Below are 18,346 nucleotides of genomic sequence, written 5' to 3'. Positions count from 1 at the left end.
GTCGGTTTGCGTTTTTGGGGGAGGACTGTTACAGGCAGGGCGAGGCATCGTTCAAAAAGCCGGCTTTAACGGAGAGCGAGAGAGCCAACAGACAGCAGGCAAACAACAAACAGTGAAACACGAAGGATGAGTAAAGTACATAAAAACAAACACATGCTTATGTCCGTTATAAGGAGTTAAAAGGATATATTAAGAATCCATTATTTTAACTACCCAAGAACACCTTTCAGTTATAAGCAGTAAAGCTACTAGCACCCAATATTATAATATATTAAGAATCCATTAATTGATTCAAATCTCACCTGTTTATTTCATTTATATCTTCTTACTATGTAAAAAAAATTTTAGAATATACCACACTACACCCTGTGAACAGCGTCGAAATTAGGTTTTACCACACTAAAAAAATATATAAAAAACAGGCTATATTTTTGGAAATTTCTTTTAATGAAATTTATTCTTATTTAAACGATACGTCGAATGGGAAAATTAAAAATAAGTAAATTCTTACGCAAATTCTCTTAAGATGCATTTTTATAAAGTTAAGGCTACTATATAGTTGTTATATACGCCTATGGAATTCGAACGTTAACGAGGGGTGGACTCAGTCAATCTTAATTCGATAGGTTCAAACAGTTAACATCTACGACCCAAGTTTGAGTCCCTTAGTCCCAATCCTCGTTATTCTCGGTGTTGGTTATGTCGGAGATGGTATTTCCCTGTGTATAAAATTCATAAATCAGTAAACGCATACAGTAAAAAGTTCTGTGGGTAAACTTACGCCACCACGGACATCCACGCCACCAAAGTTCTTGCTGGAGTAGCCTCCACCACCGCCGCCACCCCCGCCAATTTCGCGAAGGAACTCCGGAACAGTCTGATTAGCTCCCTCCAGGATTTTAATCAAGTCTACAGCGAGTCCGCGATCCTGGTCAGGATCAAAGAACGAGGTGGCACGACCATTATTTCCGACACGGCCAGTGCGACCAATGCGATGCACATAATCATCGATATTGTTTGGCATATCAAAGTTGATCACATGCTTGATGTTCTTGATATCTAACGGAACAGAAGAAATGTGTTAGATTTTCAAATCAAGAAGCTAGGCTCTCCAAGCTCTTACCAAGACCACGAGAAGCCACCGATGTGGCAATGATAACCTTCATGGATCCATTCTTGAAGTCACGCAAGGCCTGCTCGCGTTGACTCTGGAGACGATCGCCATGGATCGAAGTGGTCGGAAATTCTGTTTCCGAAAGAAACGAAGCCAAGAAGTCAGCGCCACGCTTGGTCTCTACAAAAACGATGGTACCATCCGCTTGCTCGCGAAGGATTTCCTTAAAAATCAAACGAAAACCAGGATTTTAATAGCATTATTAAAGTTTATGGACAATTTTCTGACTTACCATCAGCTTGGCTCGCTTGGCGAACTTGTTAACCTCGAAAATGGTCTGCGACACATCGGAACAGGCCCCTCCAACCACGCCTATGGTTACGAAGACATAGTTCTTCAAGAACTCTCCCGCCAAGCGCTGAATTTCCTCCGGGAAAGTGGCCGAGAACATCAAAGTTTGGTGCTCCGGACGCATAGTCGGGTGGGTCATAAATTTGCGCATGGTTTCCGAGAAGCCCATGTCCAGCATGCGATCGGCCTCGTCCAACACAACGAAGCGAGTGTCACTGAAGGTTATGAAGGTACGCTCCACAAAGTCCATCAGTCGACCCGGAGTGGCGATTAGGACATGGCAGCCCTTCGTAATGCACTCGTTCTGATGCTTGAACGAGGTGCCGCCGTAAACAATGCTGATCTTCAGATACGAATCGTAGCCAAACTTCCTCGCTTCACTAAAGATCTGAATAGCCAGCTCCCTAGTTGGGGATACAATCACGGCCTGCGGCTTTCCAATCTCCACATCCTGGGGATCATCCAGCAATTTGGTGAGGATCGGCAACAGAAAAGCAGCAGTTTTACCAGAGCCAGTCTGGGCACAAGCCATCAAATCACGACCAGCGGCAATCACTGGGATTGACACCTTCTGGATTGGGGTCGGCACCTTGTAACCCGATTTGGTCACGTTCTCTACGACAATGCCACGCAATTTAGCGTCGTCAAAGTTCTTGATGGGCTTCGGCACATCCTCGCCGCTCACCTTAACAATATAAAACAGTCATTAGTTTTCACAAGTCTTCTGATTTGATAGTATAATAGGTACCTTGACGGGAATGTTGTCGTACTTGGAGAAGTTAATGCCCGAAGTGATGCCACTACTGAAGATCTCCGTTTCATCGTTAGACGGCTCCGGCGGAATATAAAATTCACGCGGCTTCTCGCCATTTTCGCCGACCTCATTGTTGTTGTTCACATCATCGTCATTGCGACGGCGTCTCTCAAAACCGCCTTCTCCCTTCTCGCCGCGTTCTCCGCGCTCCCGATTGAAGCGGCCTCCCCGACGTTCTTCGCCTAAATAATAATAAGTGATTTCGTAAATAAAATAAGATTGCTTAAAAGAAACAATTCAATTGTATACAAAAATTCAACACCTAAGGATTCACATAATAAATAACGATAAACGCAATACACTCGCTACAACTAAATCAAAAAGCATTTCAAAGTTTGAGTATTTTTATATATTTCATCAATAAAACAAATTAAGTTTAGAAATTAAAAATTCCAGTAAAAACTTTACATTTTAAAATCTTATAAATCTTGCTTAGAAGTTGGCTTTAAATTAAAGTAGGAAATAAAGGGAAAAATTATATATCATCCGAACTAAGAGTCAATAGATACATTTTAAAATTGATTAAATTAAAATTTCTCTCCATATTTATAATAATCCCAGATATTTCATTACAGTTCAAATATAATTTGGTTTCAAATTAAAAAAGAAAATTTCAGGAGACTATTAATATTCTTATAAATTATAGTTATGTGTTTTTTTTATCGAAGGGAAAAGAATCTACCATCCGAACTAAGATTTATGAAATTTGCTGTCTTAAGCTCAAGTAAATAACGGCATGTGATCACCGCATCTCTACGATTCCGAATAAAGGACGCATTCTGCATATCCACCTGAGGCTGTCTGATGAGGACCTCAAACAAGCCATGGACAAGCCGAATCTTGTCCTTTTCCATGTTTATAATGATCTTTGGATCGTAGACCTTAACAGCGGGCATGGAATAATAACTAAACAAGCCTTCGCGATTAAATAGCAACCGGGACTTTCCCTCTGCACTGAGTTGCTTGTGACGATCCACCATTAGACGTAGCATACTAGCGTGTTTTGAAATGAAAGCCAAATCCTTAATTGACACCCGATTCAGTGGATTTTGCGTTGCTGTCCTAGGCTCCTTTTGTGTTTGAAGGCCTTCTGTTGATGTCACTGTGGAATCCATTTTTTTTCGGCTAGCATCTACATCTATGCTAGCGATATTAAAAGATTGAATCTCCAGCGTTGGCAGTACCTGCACATCAGTCACATAGGCATGATCGCTCATATTAGCCAATGTGCTTGAAACCTGCAGAGGGGCATCGTCAATATCCATTGGCATAAGTTGTATCGAGGTATTTTCTGCCGATGTATTTTCCGTTGGCATAAGATGTACGGATGTGTTTTCCATTGGCATTAGTTGTATCGACGTATTCTCCATTGTCGTAAGTTGTACCGAAGTATTCAGTAAGTTAGATTTGTCCACCATTTCTGGTTTAATTTCATGAGAATTTATTGGACCAACTATAATCTTATTTGGATCCTGAACGATGGGAGTAGAATTTATTGGAGGTAATAGGGCAGTAGCCGAATCAAACGGAGCCATCTGATCTTGAGCGTTAACATAAATATCCAAGGGAGCTACTTCAAGATCCTGGAAAGCAGCTTTTAATGGCATACTAGCTCCAGAATCGGAAAACTTTTGAAGATCATGAACCAACTCCATGGAGTTGGTAGCTGATATAGCTGGATCTATCTGCGGCAGTCCAGGAGATTTTATTTCGGTTGGAGTAGGCATCACTTCTGTCAGTCGTGAAGGATCCACCACCGCCGCAGCATTTTGCAGGAAGTCAGACATAAAAGTGGTGGCAATATGACGATTGCTTCGCATTGCTTCCTCGTCTCGGATTGGTTGTTCCGGTGTTGTTGGCGGAGTGGGAACTGCAATAGGGCGAGGAGGAACTCGTACTCGGGGACGTCGGACCCTGGCTGCTCGTCTGGGAGCTGGCCCTTCGACATAGTTAACCAACTGATCCCGTGGCCGGAAAACACAGATCCATTCACGTCGCGGACTCAAAGGAGGGGTCACTGGCATTGCAACTGGCAAAGCAACCTCTACAGCTGCCGCAGGTTCTTCCAATATGACTGCGTTGGCCTCCTCTTCCGGTGGCAAAGACATCTGCAACTCACGTGACGCCCTGGTGAGGGTGAGGGTGAGGGGGCGATGGTGCTCCTCATCAATAACCGGCAGTCTGGGTTGGAACGACGGAAAGGGAGTCAATGATGGGGTTCCCACGAGCCGAGAACGCCCAACTGATAAACCAGCCTGTCCCATTGCGGCGGTTTCATCCCCATCCGTCGGCAGGACCAAGGTGCCGCTGTCCAGTTCCAACTCCAAGGAATGTTGACCTGGCAGCGATGGACCAATTGGCGTCGATGCTGCTCCTCCTGGCACCGCCAATGGAATGGCGCCATCGTCATAGGTCAGATTGCGTATAAATGACAAACTGTGAAACGCATATTACTAAGCTTATGTACCATTTGAAAGTAAAGCAAGGAGCAGTGAAAGGATAGTGGTATAGAAGAGCATGCCGAGTTCATTTTAGGGAACAAAAATTGCCGAAAGTCATGCTGTCAAAATTGAACAATTCTGAGTATGTTAAAAATTTCGGTAATCACCTAAATTTTGTTTAGTACTTGTAAATTTTAAATGTTTGTTTCCCCCTTGATAAACAGCCGCGTGTTGCCTAAAGGAACTTCGGAGCACCCACAGATGGTAAGGAAGGAAAGGATAGTACTAGTTATTTGGTTAAAATACCCTGGATCGCTGTTTTGTCCAAGTGGGGTGCTCGAGGCACGCATAGCTACCCTGTCGGAGACACCAGCTGCGGATAAGGGGGTTCCTTGATTCGATTCGTAGCGACTGACGGGTGTATTTTGATTCTGAGACCGGTTTTGCCGTGCCAGGTTCACTAAGCTGCTGGCCTGCACAATGCTAGAGTTGTCCGCTCTGCTGCCACCAGTCTCAACAGCAGCTACCAACATTGTCCTACGAACTGCGACAAAAATCCCGATTGCATTTTGGCACCTTGAGTGGCTCTCCCAAGATGGCTTGGGGGTATTTGGCCAAGACAATTTGTGACGAAACTCGCGGGGACTGCGAAAAGATACTGTTCTTATTTCATGGCGAACGACGTACTCCTCACTCAACCAGTGGCGAAATCTGGTAGTGCCATATGTGAGTTCAGGCCCTGTGCTCCTTTCGTCTTCCGATAGTCCAGCACCATCAATAGACATCCTGGGAGGATTTGGAACAATATTCTCAAACTGAAGCAGCTCTTGGGATGCAAGTCCAATCTTGGTTGTTTCTGTGGCTCCTGTTGCTCCTCTTGGTCGACCGCCCTCAGGTCCCCTCGTCCTGACCTCCGAAGATTGGGGCACCACAAATTGTGGTGAAGTCAGATCCACTTGCGACATGTTTGCTCTCCAATCTACACCCATGTCTTGAAACTGCCTTAAAACATTTGCCTCCTGTTGCAGTGCACCTTCAGTGTCGATTAGCAATCGGTCCATGTTCTCTATAAAGCGATCCATCATGGCCTTCGTCTCGCGTATCTGATGCGCTTTTTGATCACGCCTTTCCTGATCAAGTCTCTCCAGAGAATCCCACTCTTTGTTCACCAAATCCTTGAAGGCCTTGAACAAATAGTCACGCAATTCCCGAACGCTTGCCAGGCTGGTTGTGTACTTGACCAAATGCAGCTGATCGATGAATTCGCCCACCACATCCTTATCCAAGCTGGATGGGATCGGTGGCAGCTCTATAGCTGAAGTTGGCAAACGAACCAATTGGTCGAATTCGGGAACACAAAACGAAAAAACAAACTACATGACAAAACAATGCACAAACACAGCGTTAAACAGAGACGTAAGTTACCTATTTTTAGGACGTTTTGGTCTTATATTTAATATTTAATTCTAAGTGGCAATTCAGAAAATGTACTTACCATCTTCATTGTCGTCGCGACGACCTCGGAACCCTCCGCCGCCTCCTTCACGGCGGCCCCCGCGGTAACCACCTCCATCGGCGTCTCCATCGCGATCTCCTCCCTTATTATAGCCGCCTCTCTTGCCGCCATCGCCTCCAGCGGAGCTCTTGCCAGTGTCCTCATCATCGCTCCAACCGGAAACTTCCTTGGTAGTGGTGGCTGCCACAGAAGGCTGAAAAAAACTCCATTTAGTAGTAATGTCGAAATTGTGGTTTTAGTTTATACATACCTCATCTCCCCAGTCTGACATATTGGTGGATTCTTAATAAGCTAAAAAAAATAATAAAATTAGTATAAATTGTTTTCGTAGTTATGTAGTCCAAACAACAAATCTTGCTTTACAAAAACCACTACATCGTTTGATGGCTAACTCAGGTTCTTGATAAAGATCTTATTTAAATCTTTAACTGATTTCTGAAAATCCAACTTAATATTCAGTTAGTAACTATTATCTGATCCACTAACTGAATATTAATTTAGATTTTCAATACCACCTTTCGTTTTTTAAATAAAGGTTTTTAACGGCCTTCACCTACAATAAATCAAATCCTTTACGCTTGTGTAGAGTACCTATATTTATTATGGGTATTTTTGTATCAAATCTTAATTACCCAGAAGTCAACCAAAAATCAAACTGGCGCCCAAATCGGAAACATCGCCAGTGCTCAATAAACACAGATCATTGCTGTAGGATTAAGTTAACCAAATATTATATTTGTACCGACTTTATAGCCTTTTTATCCCCTTTCATTACAGATTCTTTCGCCAATGTCATGAGTTTTTCAAACTAAAAACCAAAGCCCGCCCAAGCTAGAGCCCACTAAACACAGCTGCCATTCTGAGGGAAACTAGCCATTCGCCGCGAAACGCGTGGAAAAACGTGAGTTTCTGTTTTTCTATGTATACCAAGAACACATGTGGGCGCCCCTGTGTGCGTGAGCTGGCCCATGTGCGTGAGGAATCGCGTGCGCCAGTGTGTGTAGGTAATACTAGCAGCGAGGCGAAGAAGAAACGCTGAAAATTAAGGTTAGAGAGCAGCAGCCACCAAACAGCCAGCAGAAAAGTAAGAAAAATCCCCCCAAAAGGCCTACAAAAATTGCGAAAATCCAAGTTAGTCAAAGTCCTTTCAACGTAAATCACAAATTACAAGAAAATTCAGACTGTTCCATCACAGTTTGTCATACAAAAATATCAAAGAAAACCTCAGAAATCTCGATAGGGTGTGAGGCGCGGGCGAAAAAGGAAAATCAATCAATTCCTACTAAAAACTGTGTGTTCAAATTCTCTTTTGCAGTAAAAAAGGCACGAGAATAAAGGCAGCCAGCTAGCGAAAATAAAAACAAACAACACACCCATCCATAAAATCATGGACAGCGCCGGTAAAAATCGTTATGAACTCTTGTTCATGGACGACGATGTCAGCGATCCATTAGATAATCTTGTGGCGCCGACGGCCGCCGCTGCCTCTGCCGCAGCAGCAGCCGCTGGCAAGAAGAAGCAGCCGTCAGCTGGTGCAGCGGCCACCAAAACGACCGCCAAGGTGACCAACAACAACAACAAGGCGGCCGCAGGATCCAATCTCGGCGGACCCAATGCCAAGAAACCGAACCAGGCCGAGAAGGAGAACAAGCCGAACAACGCCTTAAACAAGACCGATGGCAAGAAGTTTGCCCCATCCGCCGACAAGCCACAGTTCAACAACAACAAACAGCAGGGTGCTCCACGACCAGGTGGCGCCAACCGAACACGTGAGTTCGGCAGCGGTCAAGGACAGGGTCAAGGACAAGGCGGACAGGGTCAGCAGCGCAGCGTCAACTTCCGTCAACAGAATGGCAATGGCAACACTGTGGAATCCCGCGAGCAGCGCAACAACCGCCGCAACGTCCGCGAGAACGGAGGAGCACCCGATGGCCAGCAGCAGTCGCGTCCCTACCGCGGTCCAGGCGGCGGCCAAGGCGGTGCTGGTGGAGATCGCCCGCAGCGCCAGAACAGGAACTACGATGGCCAGAACAGGAAGCGCGAGTTCGACCGCCAGTCGGGATCCGATAGAACCGGTGAGTAAGAGCAAACCATAAGATAAATCCATCTTAGATGATGTGCTTTACCAAATCTAAACACTCAGGTTGAAGAATAAACGTTGACTTCTGGTTATAGATAGGTTATAGAATAGAATCTCTACTGTGGGTAAAAGACGTTCGACTTATAGGGTTCCAGATCAGAAAGATAGGATATTGCTCATAGCACAAGGTCAAAATAGGCTAGCCTAAAGAAATCACTTAAGACCATGTTCTTATCCCACCACTTAACAATAAATTCAAATGTTTATCGCCTCAATAAATACCATTTTGATATTTTAAAAATTAAACTATAATGCTCGACTCTATCTATCATATTATAGGTTCAAGACTATTATACTGTTCTTAATGTCAGATTTAAAAATCTTTAAATTTATTTATTGTTATCAACATTTTCATCTGTGCTGGTGGCGATCTAAAGCTGAAGCTAAACCATCGTGGGGCACAGCAGACATAACCACAAAATGAGCAAGCCCGCCCACCTATAAGAAAATTTAGAAATGAAACAAAAACAACGCTCCATGACAACCAGAAAAGCGAACTCAGCAGGCAGGAAAAACACATTCCATCCATAGTTTATACGCAACCTATTATCATGTTTTGTTTATATTCATGTGAAAATATTAGCCGTCTTTCAGCTAATATTGCTCAGATCTGATACTCTATTGATATTAGCCAATAATCCAGAACAATTATGTTACTTGAACCAAATAAATTCCTCATAATTATTGTGAACTACTCATGACCGATATCTTCAAGAAGTATTTGATTGCTATCTACATTGCAAATCACCAATAAAAAAAAACTTTACTATTTCATTATTCCTAAAATGAAACTCCAATTAGCGAGCTCGATCAGCTAAGAGCAAGTGCACTTAAAAATCTATCTATAATTAAACAATTTATATATAAACGCTCAAGAAAATTATATGATATCTATAATTTTACAAGCGATTTGAGGAAAATATGAGACAATCCCAAATGCCAAGATACCGACTAGATTAAATGGGAAATGGCAGGGTGTAAACCATTTGTGGCACAACAAACCCCCATAAACATATGGACAATGGGAAGCAACCCAGCAAATCTGTCGCTCACGTGGTGGATCAAGTCAAATCAATACTAATGGTCAGACAATATTCAACAAGCAGCTAGCTACACAACACACTTCCATCCACCAAATAAAATCAGCTTCCTCGCATTCTCTGTTATTTACTGCCTTCTCAGACTGTTTCATTTTTGGAATATCCAAAATTATAATAATCACAACGCAGCAACAGAAAAGAAGCACTACAGCACACAAATCGAAAGAGAAAATGGGTTAAAAATAGTTTGCCCATCTTCATGGCGGCATTCCCGTCTAACGCAAGTGCTTGTAGGAGGCCTTTGCAAGGCACAAATGGGGGAACAGTTCCCCCACTGAATCTGATTACAGCGAACGGGTGCTGTCGGCTTATCTGCCACCATGCGAGGGCAGTGAAAAGGCCTAACGTGGTTAGACTTCAATGGGCAAGGTGATTCCCGGCCATAGTTGACCCAATTAGCGCAGTGTTGAATAGTAGAGGTTTTTGCTATTAAAGCAGATTCATACTAGGCCAACTCCGAAAAAAGGTTATCTTCGTTCAAATTTAGTTCCAGAATAGAATAATCCATTATGTTTTACTTTACTTAATATCCAAACTCACCGATTTAGTCAAGAAATTAAAATAAGCTCGAGCTCTCTGTTAAGAAATAAATTAGAATTAGACAAATAATAAACTTTGAGGATATGATAACTTACTTGTAGCTTGAACGCAAGTTTCCAGATAGCTTTTGTAGGCTTTGGCTAGTTTCCAGATAGCTCAGGTTTTTCTTACAATTGGCTTTGCTGTAATTAAACACAATACAAATCATTATTAATTCATGTAATCTTGTATTATCCACAGGTGTAAAATCAATTGACAAGCGGGATGGAGCTGGTTCCCACAACTGGGGATCGGTTAAAGAGGCTATTGACGATGTGAACAAGAACGAAAGCGAGACCAATGTGACCACTGCCGAGGGTGGAGCCAAGGCTGACGAATCGGGCACTGAGGCACAGACCGAGGCGCAGGCTGCCGCCGAGGAGGAGGCCAAGGAACTGACCCTGGACGAGTGGAAGGCACAGCAGGGACAACGCATCAAGCCAACCTTCAACATCCGCAAGGCTGGAGAAGGTGTGTGAACAATGGAAATCTATGGGTTACCATTTTAATTAAAATATTTTAACAAGATAATTAAGATAATTGTAACTGGAAAAGTGAGAAATAATCCTTCCTTCATTACAATTTTGGGATAATCAATGTTGAGAGCTTTTAGAAACACAATTCCTATCTATAATATTCATGCTAAGCTGAAGTCAGCATGTTAAATTTCAATCTGTTCATTTTCACAACTTATTTTCAAAGGAAAGACTAACTCGTTTTATAATCTTTGAAACCTACTACATCCTAACATGATTATCGCAATAGAACAGACTAACCCATTAAAAACAAAAACTAACAATACTTTTACCCCCAGGTGAGGACACCACACAATGGAAGAAAATGGTCGTCTTGACTAGCAACAAAAAGAAGGAGAACGACAGCGAAGAGGAGCTCGAATACGATCCCGCCCTGTATCCTCAGCGCGTGGGCAGGCAGCAGCGCGTTCTGGACATCCAGTTCAACTTCAACGATGGTCGTCGCGGACCTGGTGGCTTCGGAGGACGTGGTGGCCGTGGAGGTCCACGACCAGGTGGTGGATTTGGCGGACCACGCACCGAAGGAGGCAATCGCGAGGGCGGCAACCGTGAGGGTGGCGGCAACAACCGCGAGGGTGGAAACCGCGGTGGCCCGCGAGATGGTCAGTCTGGCAGGCAGGAGCAGCATAATAACGAGGGCGGTGCTCCGTCCGCTCAGAGCCAGAGGCCGCCAATCGAGCGTCGTGGTCCGGGCAACAACCAGAACAATCAGAACAACAGCGGTCCAGGTCAAAACAAGCGTTTCGAGCGACAACAGAACACTGCTCCCAAGGTCAACGATGAGCGTCAGTTCCCCACACTGGCTTAAATCACGAGAGGATTTAGGCAGGAGGTTGCTCCTCAAATTGCAGTTTTGGTGACTGAAGAGATGAAGAAGAAGGAAATCAGCAAGTTACCAAAATGAAATCTTATAACTTACATATATCACAGACAAGAAACTTTTTAACAACAAAGAGGGGGAAATCGAAGATGAAACAATTGTAGCCGCCATATAAGCCAAAAGCAACAAAAATACCAACCAACAAAGCTAAGCAAAAAATTGATAATAAATTATACATACATATTTAAATATATGACCAGAACACACGAAAAGCAATTTTAGTTTATGCGTGGCCAACTAATCAGATTTTACGCTATAAAATCGCGATCAAGCAAGTGACCTCGTGTAAACTAGTCAGAGTCAGGGGCTAAGTCATCCTCATTAGGGATTTTACATCTAATGTCTGTTCACCAGTCGAAGAGATTTGTTTCGAGATTTTTCTATATAAAAAACGGCATGGGCGGACATAGAAATTGTTTTATTACATCAACCAAATCCAGATGTAAAGTTGTTTTTTTTATGTTATTACCAATCACTTAATCAAAAATCATCCTATCTAATAAAAACCAATTACAGTCGCTAACCAGTGAACAAGGCGAATAAAATAAAATAAACTAAAGATAAAATATATAATATACAACATCACGGCCTGACAAATTCTTCGATAAAAAGAAGCAAAATACACTACATTACAATAGTTTGTTTTCATCGAGAGAACAGTAAAAGCATTTTCATTACTCATATAAACTTTTTGTTCTATTACGAATCACATTTTCGTAGAGAAATGTACGTTTTATTATTTTTACTATGTTAACTTTTATTTAAAATAAAGAAAACAAAATGGACAAATATTAAAATCAGTAGTTGGAAAGAGAAAACCGAAAGAATAGTAAGTGTTAAAACCTTTGTAATTGTGTTTCTTGGATGCAAATTCTATAATTAAACATTTAAATTTAATAATTATAAAGCAAACTATGCATCATATATACTACTTTTAATTATAAAAACCTAACTGAACACACACACACTGAAATACAAAGCAAAACAATATTAATTTAAGCATTATTAAAGAAATAAAAACAAAAAATATCGATTAACTATTGGAGCAAATTATAAACCTTTAATAAGTAGATTTACAGTTGGAGGAGGGCCGCTTTCAAGTCAGATGATAGAAACCACTCCTAGAAACGATAGTACGAAGATCCCTGTAAAATCGTTTGCTTCTATTAATTAGAAACTGTATAAATTATATGAGATATATATTCGTACATACTTGGTAAAATCAATTTTATGACGGCAAAACAAAACACACAAAACAAAAGAATAAGCAAGCAAAGTAAGGAAAAGAAGGAACTCGTAGATGAACAAAATATACGACATTTTTTGAAATATTGTATTGTATTTTGACCCAAAGAAACAAACCATTCAACAGCAACCAAATGTTGAGCAACTCGTTTAAACATAAAAACAAGAAAATTTATTTGATAAAAATAAAGAAACAAAAAAACACTTGAATTTGAAGACTTTAATGGGAATGGGAATCGACGAGAATGTGAAAACTATTAAAATGTAATTTGAAGCGAGTGGTACTTTCCAAAGGAAATATTTTAAGCGTTTTAAATTTCATTAGAATGGAAAATTCTGCTGGCTAGAAAATTAAAATATAAAAATGATTTTAGCAAATGAGAACTATAATATAGGAAACTCAAAAAACGAGAACTTACGAAAACAAAAAAAAAAAAGCGGGAAATGCTAATTGGCGCGTTACACATCTGATAGAATCTCCATTTTTTTTTTTAATGAAAAAATCCAAATCAATCTTACGCGCGAAAAACAAAAAAGTAAGCAAGGGACTGATATAGTCAAACGAGCACGAGCATGAATGAACAGGCAAGCACGAACAAAAAGCATGCGAAAGTTCAGAAAAAATTAGTCCCTGAATAAAAATGTAAGATTATGAAAACTATGTACGAAATATTTTCAGTGAATGTAACAAAGAATTTGTGGATGAAACATAATGCCAAAGCGAAAAAGGAACCGCAAAGATAAAAATTAAAAACGTGAACTGAAAAATGATGAAAATCAAGGTCGTAAGGCCAAACATGTGGAAAATGAGCAAGAGAATCTGAATGAATGCGCGGGAATCTAGATTAAATAAATATTTTTTAAAACAGTCTGCAACTTCTTTGGCAATTTTCAGCAGAGCATGCTTTGCATTTTCAATAAAATTGATACCCCTAAGTAAATGCTTTTTCACAATTAGATTCTGAAATTGAACACTTTTAACAACTTTCCCGCGCGGACTCATATTTTTTTCTCTGTTGTGGAGAATGAGCATAAGTAGAAGCCAAGTGAAATTTCGAGAACTTTTAATAGTTGCGCGCGAGTCTAGATCACATTTATTTAAATCACTACCTTTTTGTAATTTTTTTTTATACTTCTTAAGTTAATGATTTTTCACAAAGATTGTCAGTTGAACTCTTTTAACAACTTTCACGCGGATTATATCCAGTTAGAAATGAATGCAAAAGGAAAAGACAAACTTCAGGCCTGCCAACTTGTGGAAAAGGCACAGTCAAACAGGGAAAGAATGCGTGTCTCACACAACTTGGCGCTTCGACAGCCCTAGAACATAACGGTGACTAGCAAAAGGAGAGCAAAAAATGGACGCCAAGCGAATGGGGCCAAAAGGAACTTGCAAAGAGTTTTCTTGGTAATTTATAATTTTAAATGAAAATTTAAAAGGAAATTTATAATAGCATGAAGTATTTAATGTACTTTCTTTTTCTTCGAACAGCAGGCAATTTAATAAGCCAAGCGAATATCAGAAGATAAATTTAAAAACTTACATTTTTACTTAACATGCTATAAGTATCAAGAAGAAAAATTTTTCTAACACTTTTAATTTATGGCTCTGTGCAATTTATATGGAATTCCTTGCTTTTTGCGCGACACTTGTATAATTCTATAACAACGATTTGTGGCTCCGAATTTAAAAAATATTAGAAAACTGAAGTTCCGCACGCTTACCTTGTATTTCTTCGAGTTTTTAAATAAAAAAATCACTTAAAATTTATTTCACAAATTAAACGGCGAGGAAGCACTTCGCGCAAATTCGAATTTCGAAATGGCCGAGCTATTCGTTTAGAGCTGGGAAAACACCTTTCGATAGACGGATAAGCCTGTTCAAACGATAGCCACGGTTATATCCTCTACACACAGCGAAACATCGACCCGTTCACACTCAAAAGAGAATGTCAAAATGTTTTACTACCGCTAATAATACAAAAACTATTGAGATCTAAGTTCAACATTTTTATTATCTTGCCCGCAGCTTATGTATTCTATATATTGTATTCTATATATTAGAGCACATTTTGCTCTCTTAAGAAGAAAATGGAATAGACCACAACAAACCGAAAGCGAAGAAGAATGGAACATGTTTTTGAGTTGAGTTTTCTCGTTAGTAAAATGGATTACAACGAAAAATTAAATACCATTTCGACACTATCATCCATTAACAAAAACTGCCGATGACTAATATAAGTTAACTAAAAACTAAAACATGCTTGTATTTATCGCTGTTTTATGGAACAAAAGATTAATATATAATAAAATAAAATAATAAAATAAAAGATCTATATATCGATGTACTTGAATAAGAATATATATTTATGTCGAGGTATTTTTTCCGACAACCCAAGAGGGCGCTCCTCCTCCAAAGTCCAAAAATACTAGACATATAGAAAAATACCGATTTCATTTATTGGCGGGCTTTCACTGGCCACGTTGATTTAGCGGAGACACGCTCCTAAGGGCTTCTTAAGCGGAAAAAAAACTTCTTTTGCAGAAACATCTGATCAGCAAAGCAAACAGAAGAAAAGAACAAGCAAATTAAGTTTTCCCGATAATAAAATAGATTGCAACGCAAAAATAAATGTAGTTTTGACATAAGCAAGTGGAACGTTCTCCAAGGCTAATAATTTATCGAAGGCTGTCGGCAAATACTGAATACGTCCAGGTAAACATTGAATTTCTTTGCGTTTGCTTACTGAAGAAGAATTTGGTCGTTGATACAGAAAACCGCCTGTCTGAACAGACTACCACATTTCCGATTCCAGTGGAATTCCAGTTGGAAACGACTACTGCTCGGCATGGCTTGGTATTTCTTGGCAAGCGGCTATGCGGTACCACTAAATCGCATTAGGGTTATTCTTCCAACTCGTTCTGCGAATACAGAAACGAAAAAAATAGTAAACAACTTTTATTGGAGGGAAAAGAGGTAATAGCCCGCTTGCCACACAAAAGTCGGTGACATTAGCAGAATATACAATACAGCCGGTTCCCGACGACAGTTAACCTAACCTCTGATCTCTAGAGATACAGCTGCCCAACATGAGCGTGGAGGAGGAAGTGTTTCGGATCCAGAAGAAGATGAGCAAGATTTCGATGGCCAGCGACGGGACAGTGAGTTTGGGGGTTAATCAAACAGGCCATGTCACCCATTATATCATTACATCCACCATACAGGGACAGGAACAGGCCCTGGACCTCCTGAAGGCCCTGCAAACGCTGAACATCAACCTGGACATCCTGACCAAGACGCGGATCGGCATGACGGTGAACGAGCTGCGCAAGAGCAGCAAGGACGACGAGGTGATTGCCCTGGCGAAGACCCTCATCAAGAACTGGAAGCGCTTCCTGGCCAGCCCGGCGCCCACGACGCCCAACCACAGCTCTTCCAAGGAGGGCTCCTCCAACAACAGCAGTGCCGCCAAGTCCTCGAGCGCCGCCAAGTCTTCCTCGTCGTCGTCCTCGGGGAAGGACAAGTCCAACAGCAGCGGCGGCGGCAGCAGCTCCTCTTCCAAGGACAAGGAGAAGAAGGCTTCCTCGTCCTCCTCACAATCATCGTTTCCCTCCGGCGGCATGACGGATGCGGTGCGCATCAAATGTCGCGAAATGCTGGCGGCCGCCTTGAAAATAGGTGAAGTGCCCGAGGGATGCGGGGAGCCCGAGGAGATGGCCGCCGAACTGGAGGACGCCATCTACTCCGAGTTCAAGAACACCGACATGAAGTACAAGAATCGCATTAGGTCACGCGTGGCCAACCTGAAGGACCCCAAGAATCCCGGCCTGCGTGGTAACTTTATGTGCGGCGCCGTGACTGCCAAGCAGCTGGCCAAGATGACGCCCGAGGAGATGGCCAGCGACGAGATGAAGAAGCTGCGCGAGAAGTTCGTCAAGGAGGCCATCAACGACGCCCAGCTGGCCACCGTGCAGGGCACCAAGACCGATCTCCTCAAGTGCGCCAAGTGCAAGAAGCGCAACTGCACCTACAACCAGCTGCAGACCCGCTCCGCAGACGAGCCTATGACCACCTTCGTCATGTGCAACGAGTGCGGCAACCGGTGGAAGTTCTGCTAACTCCCGCATCAGCTCCGAGCACGCCACTCCACACACACCCCCTTCATATTCTTATAAACATTGTAAAGACACGAGACATGCGAGAACACATTTTGTATCTGCTGCCCGATCGCGGAGGCGCTTACTCTGACCACCTAAACCCAAGAGAAAACAAATTTCAATAAACATTAACTATTGATAAAACGGAGACACACGCAGTCGGTTTTCTGCTATTTCGAATGCCGGTGATAACGCCATGCCGCTGATAACACGGCAGTACTTTCATTGGTAGTGGTTGTGTGGCCCCAAGAAGAACTTGAGCGTGGTTTTTAAATTACGATACGTAAAAGATGGAATTTAGGTAATTATGAGCTCAGCAATTAAAAAATAAATTTTTAATAAAATAAAATAAATAAAATTTTGAACAGATATTTCCAGTTTTTTAATTGATTGTTTTCTTACAAGCTCTTTTTTATAAAAAGCTGCCTAAAAATTCTTTTTTTTTTATAATTAGACATACACTTTTTGATTATTTGTTTAAATATAGAGGAAAATCCACTTTCTCCGGCTGCCATTTTGAACTGACGCCTCGCTTTACAACACTTAAAGTTCGATAGCTCTTATTATCGAATTTCAAAAGAATTGGGAAATATTCAAAAGCAAGTTAAATCGCTGTTTAGTCTACATCAATGTCGAAATATATGGATATAATGGAAACCCACGTCTCGATGCCATCATCCATATCTAGTGTTAGCTTGTAGGTTCCTTTTGGTAATGGAACCTTGATAAACATACCATCGTTCAAGGTGCAGTTTCTCACGTAAACATCATTCTATTTATATAATTAAATTATTCAAAACATAAAATAGACGATCAATAGGATTGAAACTACTCACATTGAAGGGACAAGTATGATTCAGGTTCGAATAGGGCATAAAAGCGGTGTAGAACCAGTAGAAGACATCTAGACGATTTGGATGCTTCAATGATCGACAGAGCTCTTTAGAAACATTGAATAGAAACGGGTGGTAACCGTTGAGTTTCCGATAAGTGATAAATCTTATTACCATCCGGTTTATTGGTAACTTAAGGACTTTCACATGGATGTTGGCGGCTATAATTCCCCTTCCAAGGACTTTCAGTCGGCACTCGGGAAAGTCAATGTACGATTTGTCAAAGCTCTCGCACTTGAGATTAGTGAGGCGCACATATTCGTGGGACTCCCCAATCAGAAGGACCCAGATCCACAGGAGTAGCTTCATTGCTGCTATTGACCTGAATGCACTAAATAATATTATTCTATGCAAGCCTAATATAATCCAGATTTGGCTACCCTAATTGGAATACAAGCTAAGCATTCTTAATTGGATTTTAATACGTAAATAATAAAGAAAAAATCTCTGATGGAGATAAAATGGATGGCGTTGACAACTTGACAGCCAAAGCTTCCTAATGAGCTTATAAAGTACGTCTGGGTTCGACGTACTCCTGCACATGTTTTGTGACCTGGGAAAATAAAATTAAAATAACTA

The 18,346-nt window shown here is 41.4% G+C and overlaps 5 protein-coding genes across 5 annotated transcripts; 2 read left to right on the top strand and 3 right to left on the bottom strand.

Annotated features, from left to right (window-relative positions):
• Positions 1 to 428: 428 nt before the first annotated feature.
• vas (ATP-dependent RNA helicase vasa) lies at positions 429 to 14,587 on the bottom strand. The gene is made up of 10 exons (XM_017085993.4): positions 14,442 to 14,587; positions 10,112 to 10,198; positions 10,017 to 10,052; positions 6,487 to 6,527; positions 6,216 to 6,429; positions 2,214 to 2,461; positions 1,407 to 2,150; positions 1,124 to 1,337; positions 782 to 1,059; positions 429 to 719 (listed from the first exon to the last, which is right to left on the bottom strand). The coding sequence occupies exons 4-10, from the start codon at positions 6,505 to 6,507 to the stop codon at positions 666 to 668; spliced, it is 1,773 nt and encodes a 590-aa protein (XP_016941482.2). The 5' UTR covers positions 6,508 to 6,527; positions 10,017 to 10,052; positions 10,112 to 10,198; positions 14,442 to 14,587; the 3' UTR covers positions 429 to 665.
• Positions 2,904 to 6,093, bottom strand: solo (sisters on the loose; the record flags this gene model as incomplete). Its single annotated transcript, XM_065864509.2, has 2 exons — positions 2,904 to 4,715; positions 5,027 to 6,093. Coding segments are annotated over 2 exons (2,844 nt in total), but the record flags the coding sequence as incomplete, so codon positions are not given.
• On the top strand, positions 7,166 to 12,920 carry vig (vasa intronic gene). Its single transcript, XM_017086002.4, has 4 exons — positions 7,166 to 7,320; positions 7,552 to 8,311; positions 10,257 to 10,526; positions 10,870 to 12,920. Exons 2-4 carry the CDS (start codon positions 7,624 to 7,626, stop codon positions 11,397 to 11,399), a joined length of 1,488 nt encoding a protein of 495 aa, XP_016941491.1. The 5' UTR covers positions 7,166 to 7,320; positions 7,552 to 7,623; the 3' UTR covers positions 11,400 to 12,920.
• Positions 14,588 to 15,541: 954 nt separating the features above from the next.
• Positions 15,542 to 17,022, top strand: TfIIS (RNA polymerase II elongation factor). The gene is made up of 3 exons (XM_070996006.1): positions 15,542 to 15,693; positions 15,790 to 15,878; positions 15,942 to 17,022. The coding sequence occupies exons 2-3, from the start codon at positions 15,807 to 15,809 to the stop codon at positions 16,833 to 16,835; spliced, it is 966 nt and encodes a 321-aa protein (XP_070852107.1). The 5' UTR covers positions 15,542 to 15,693; positions 15,790 to 15,806; the 3' UTR covers positions 16,836 to 17,022.
• A 383-nt stretch (positions 17,023 to 17,405) lies between these two features.
• LOC108013696 (uncharacterized) lies at positions 17,406 to 18,278 on the bottom strand. Its single transcript, XM_017079618.4, has 2 exons — positions 17,711 to 18,278; positions 17,406 to 17,646 (listed from the first exon to the last, which is right to left on the bottom strand). Exons 1-2 carry the CDS (start codon positions 18,074 to 18,076, stop codon positions 17,491 to 17,493), a joined length of 522 nt encoding a protein of 173 aa, XP_016935107.2. The 5' UTR covers positions 18,077 to 18,278; the 3' UTR covers positions 17,406 to 17,490.
• Between the last annotated feature and the right edge of the window lie 68 nt (positions 18,279 to 18,346).

This window comes from Drosophila suzukii, chromosome 2L, assembly GCF_043229965.1.
Source record: "Drosophila suzukii chromosome 2L, CBGP_Dsuzu_IsoJpt1.0, whole genome shotgun sequence".
NCBI classification, from domain to species: Eukaryota; Metazoa; Arthropoda; class Insecta; order Diptera; family Drosophilidae; genus Drosophila; species Drosophila suzukii.
Note: the sequence above shows the minus strand (reverse complement) of the source record. Positions and strands in the feature narration are given on the sequence as shown.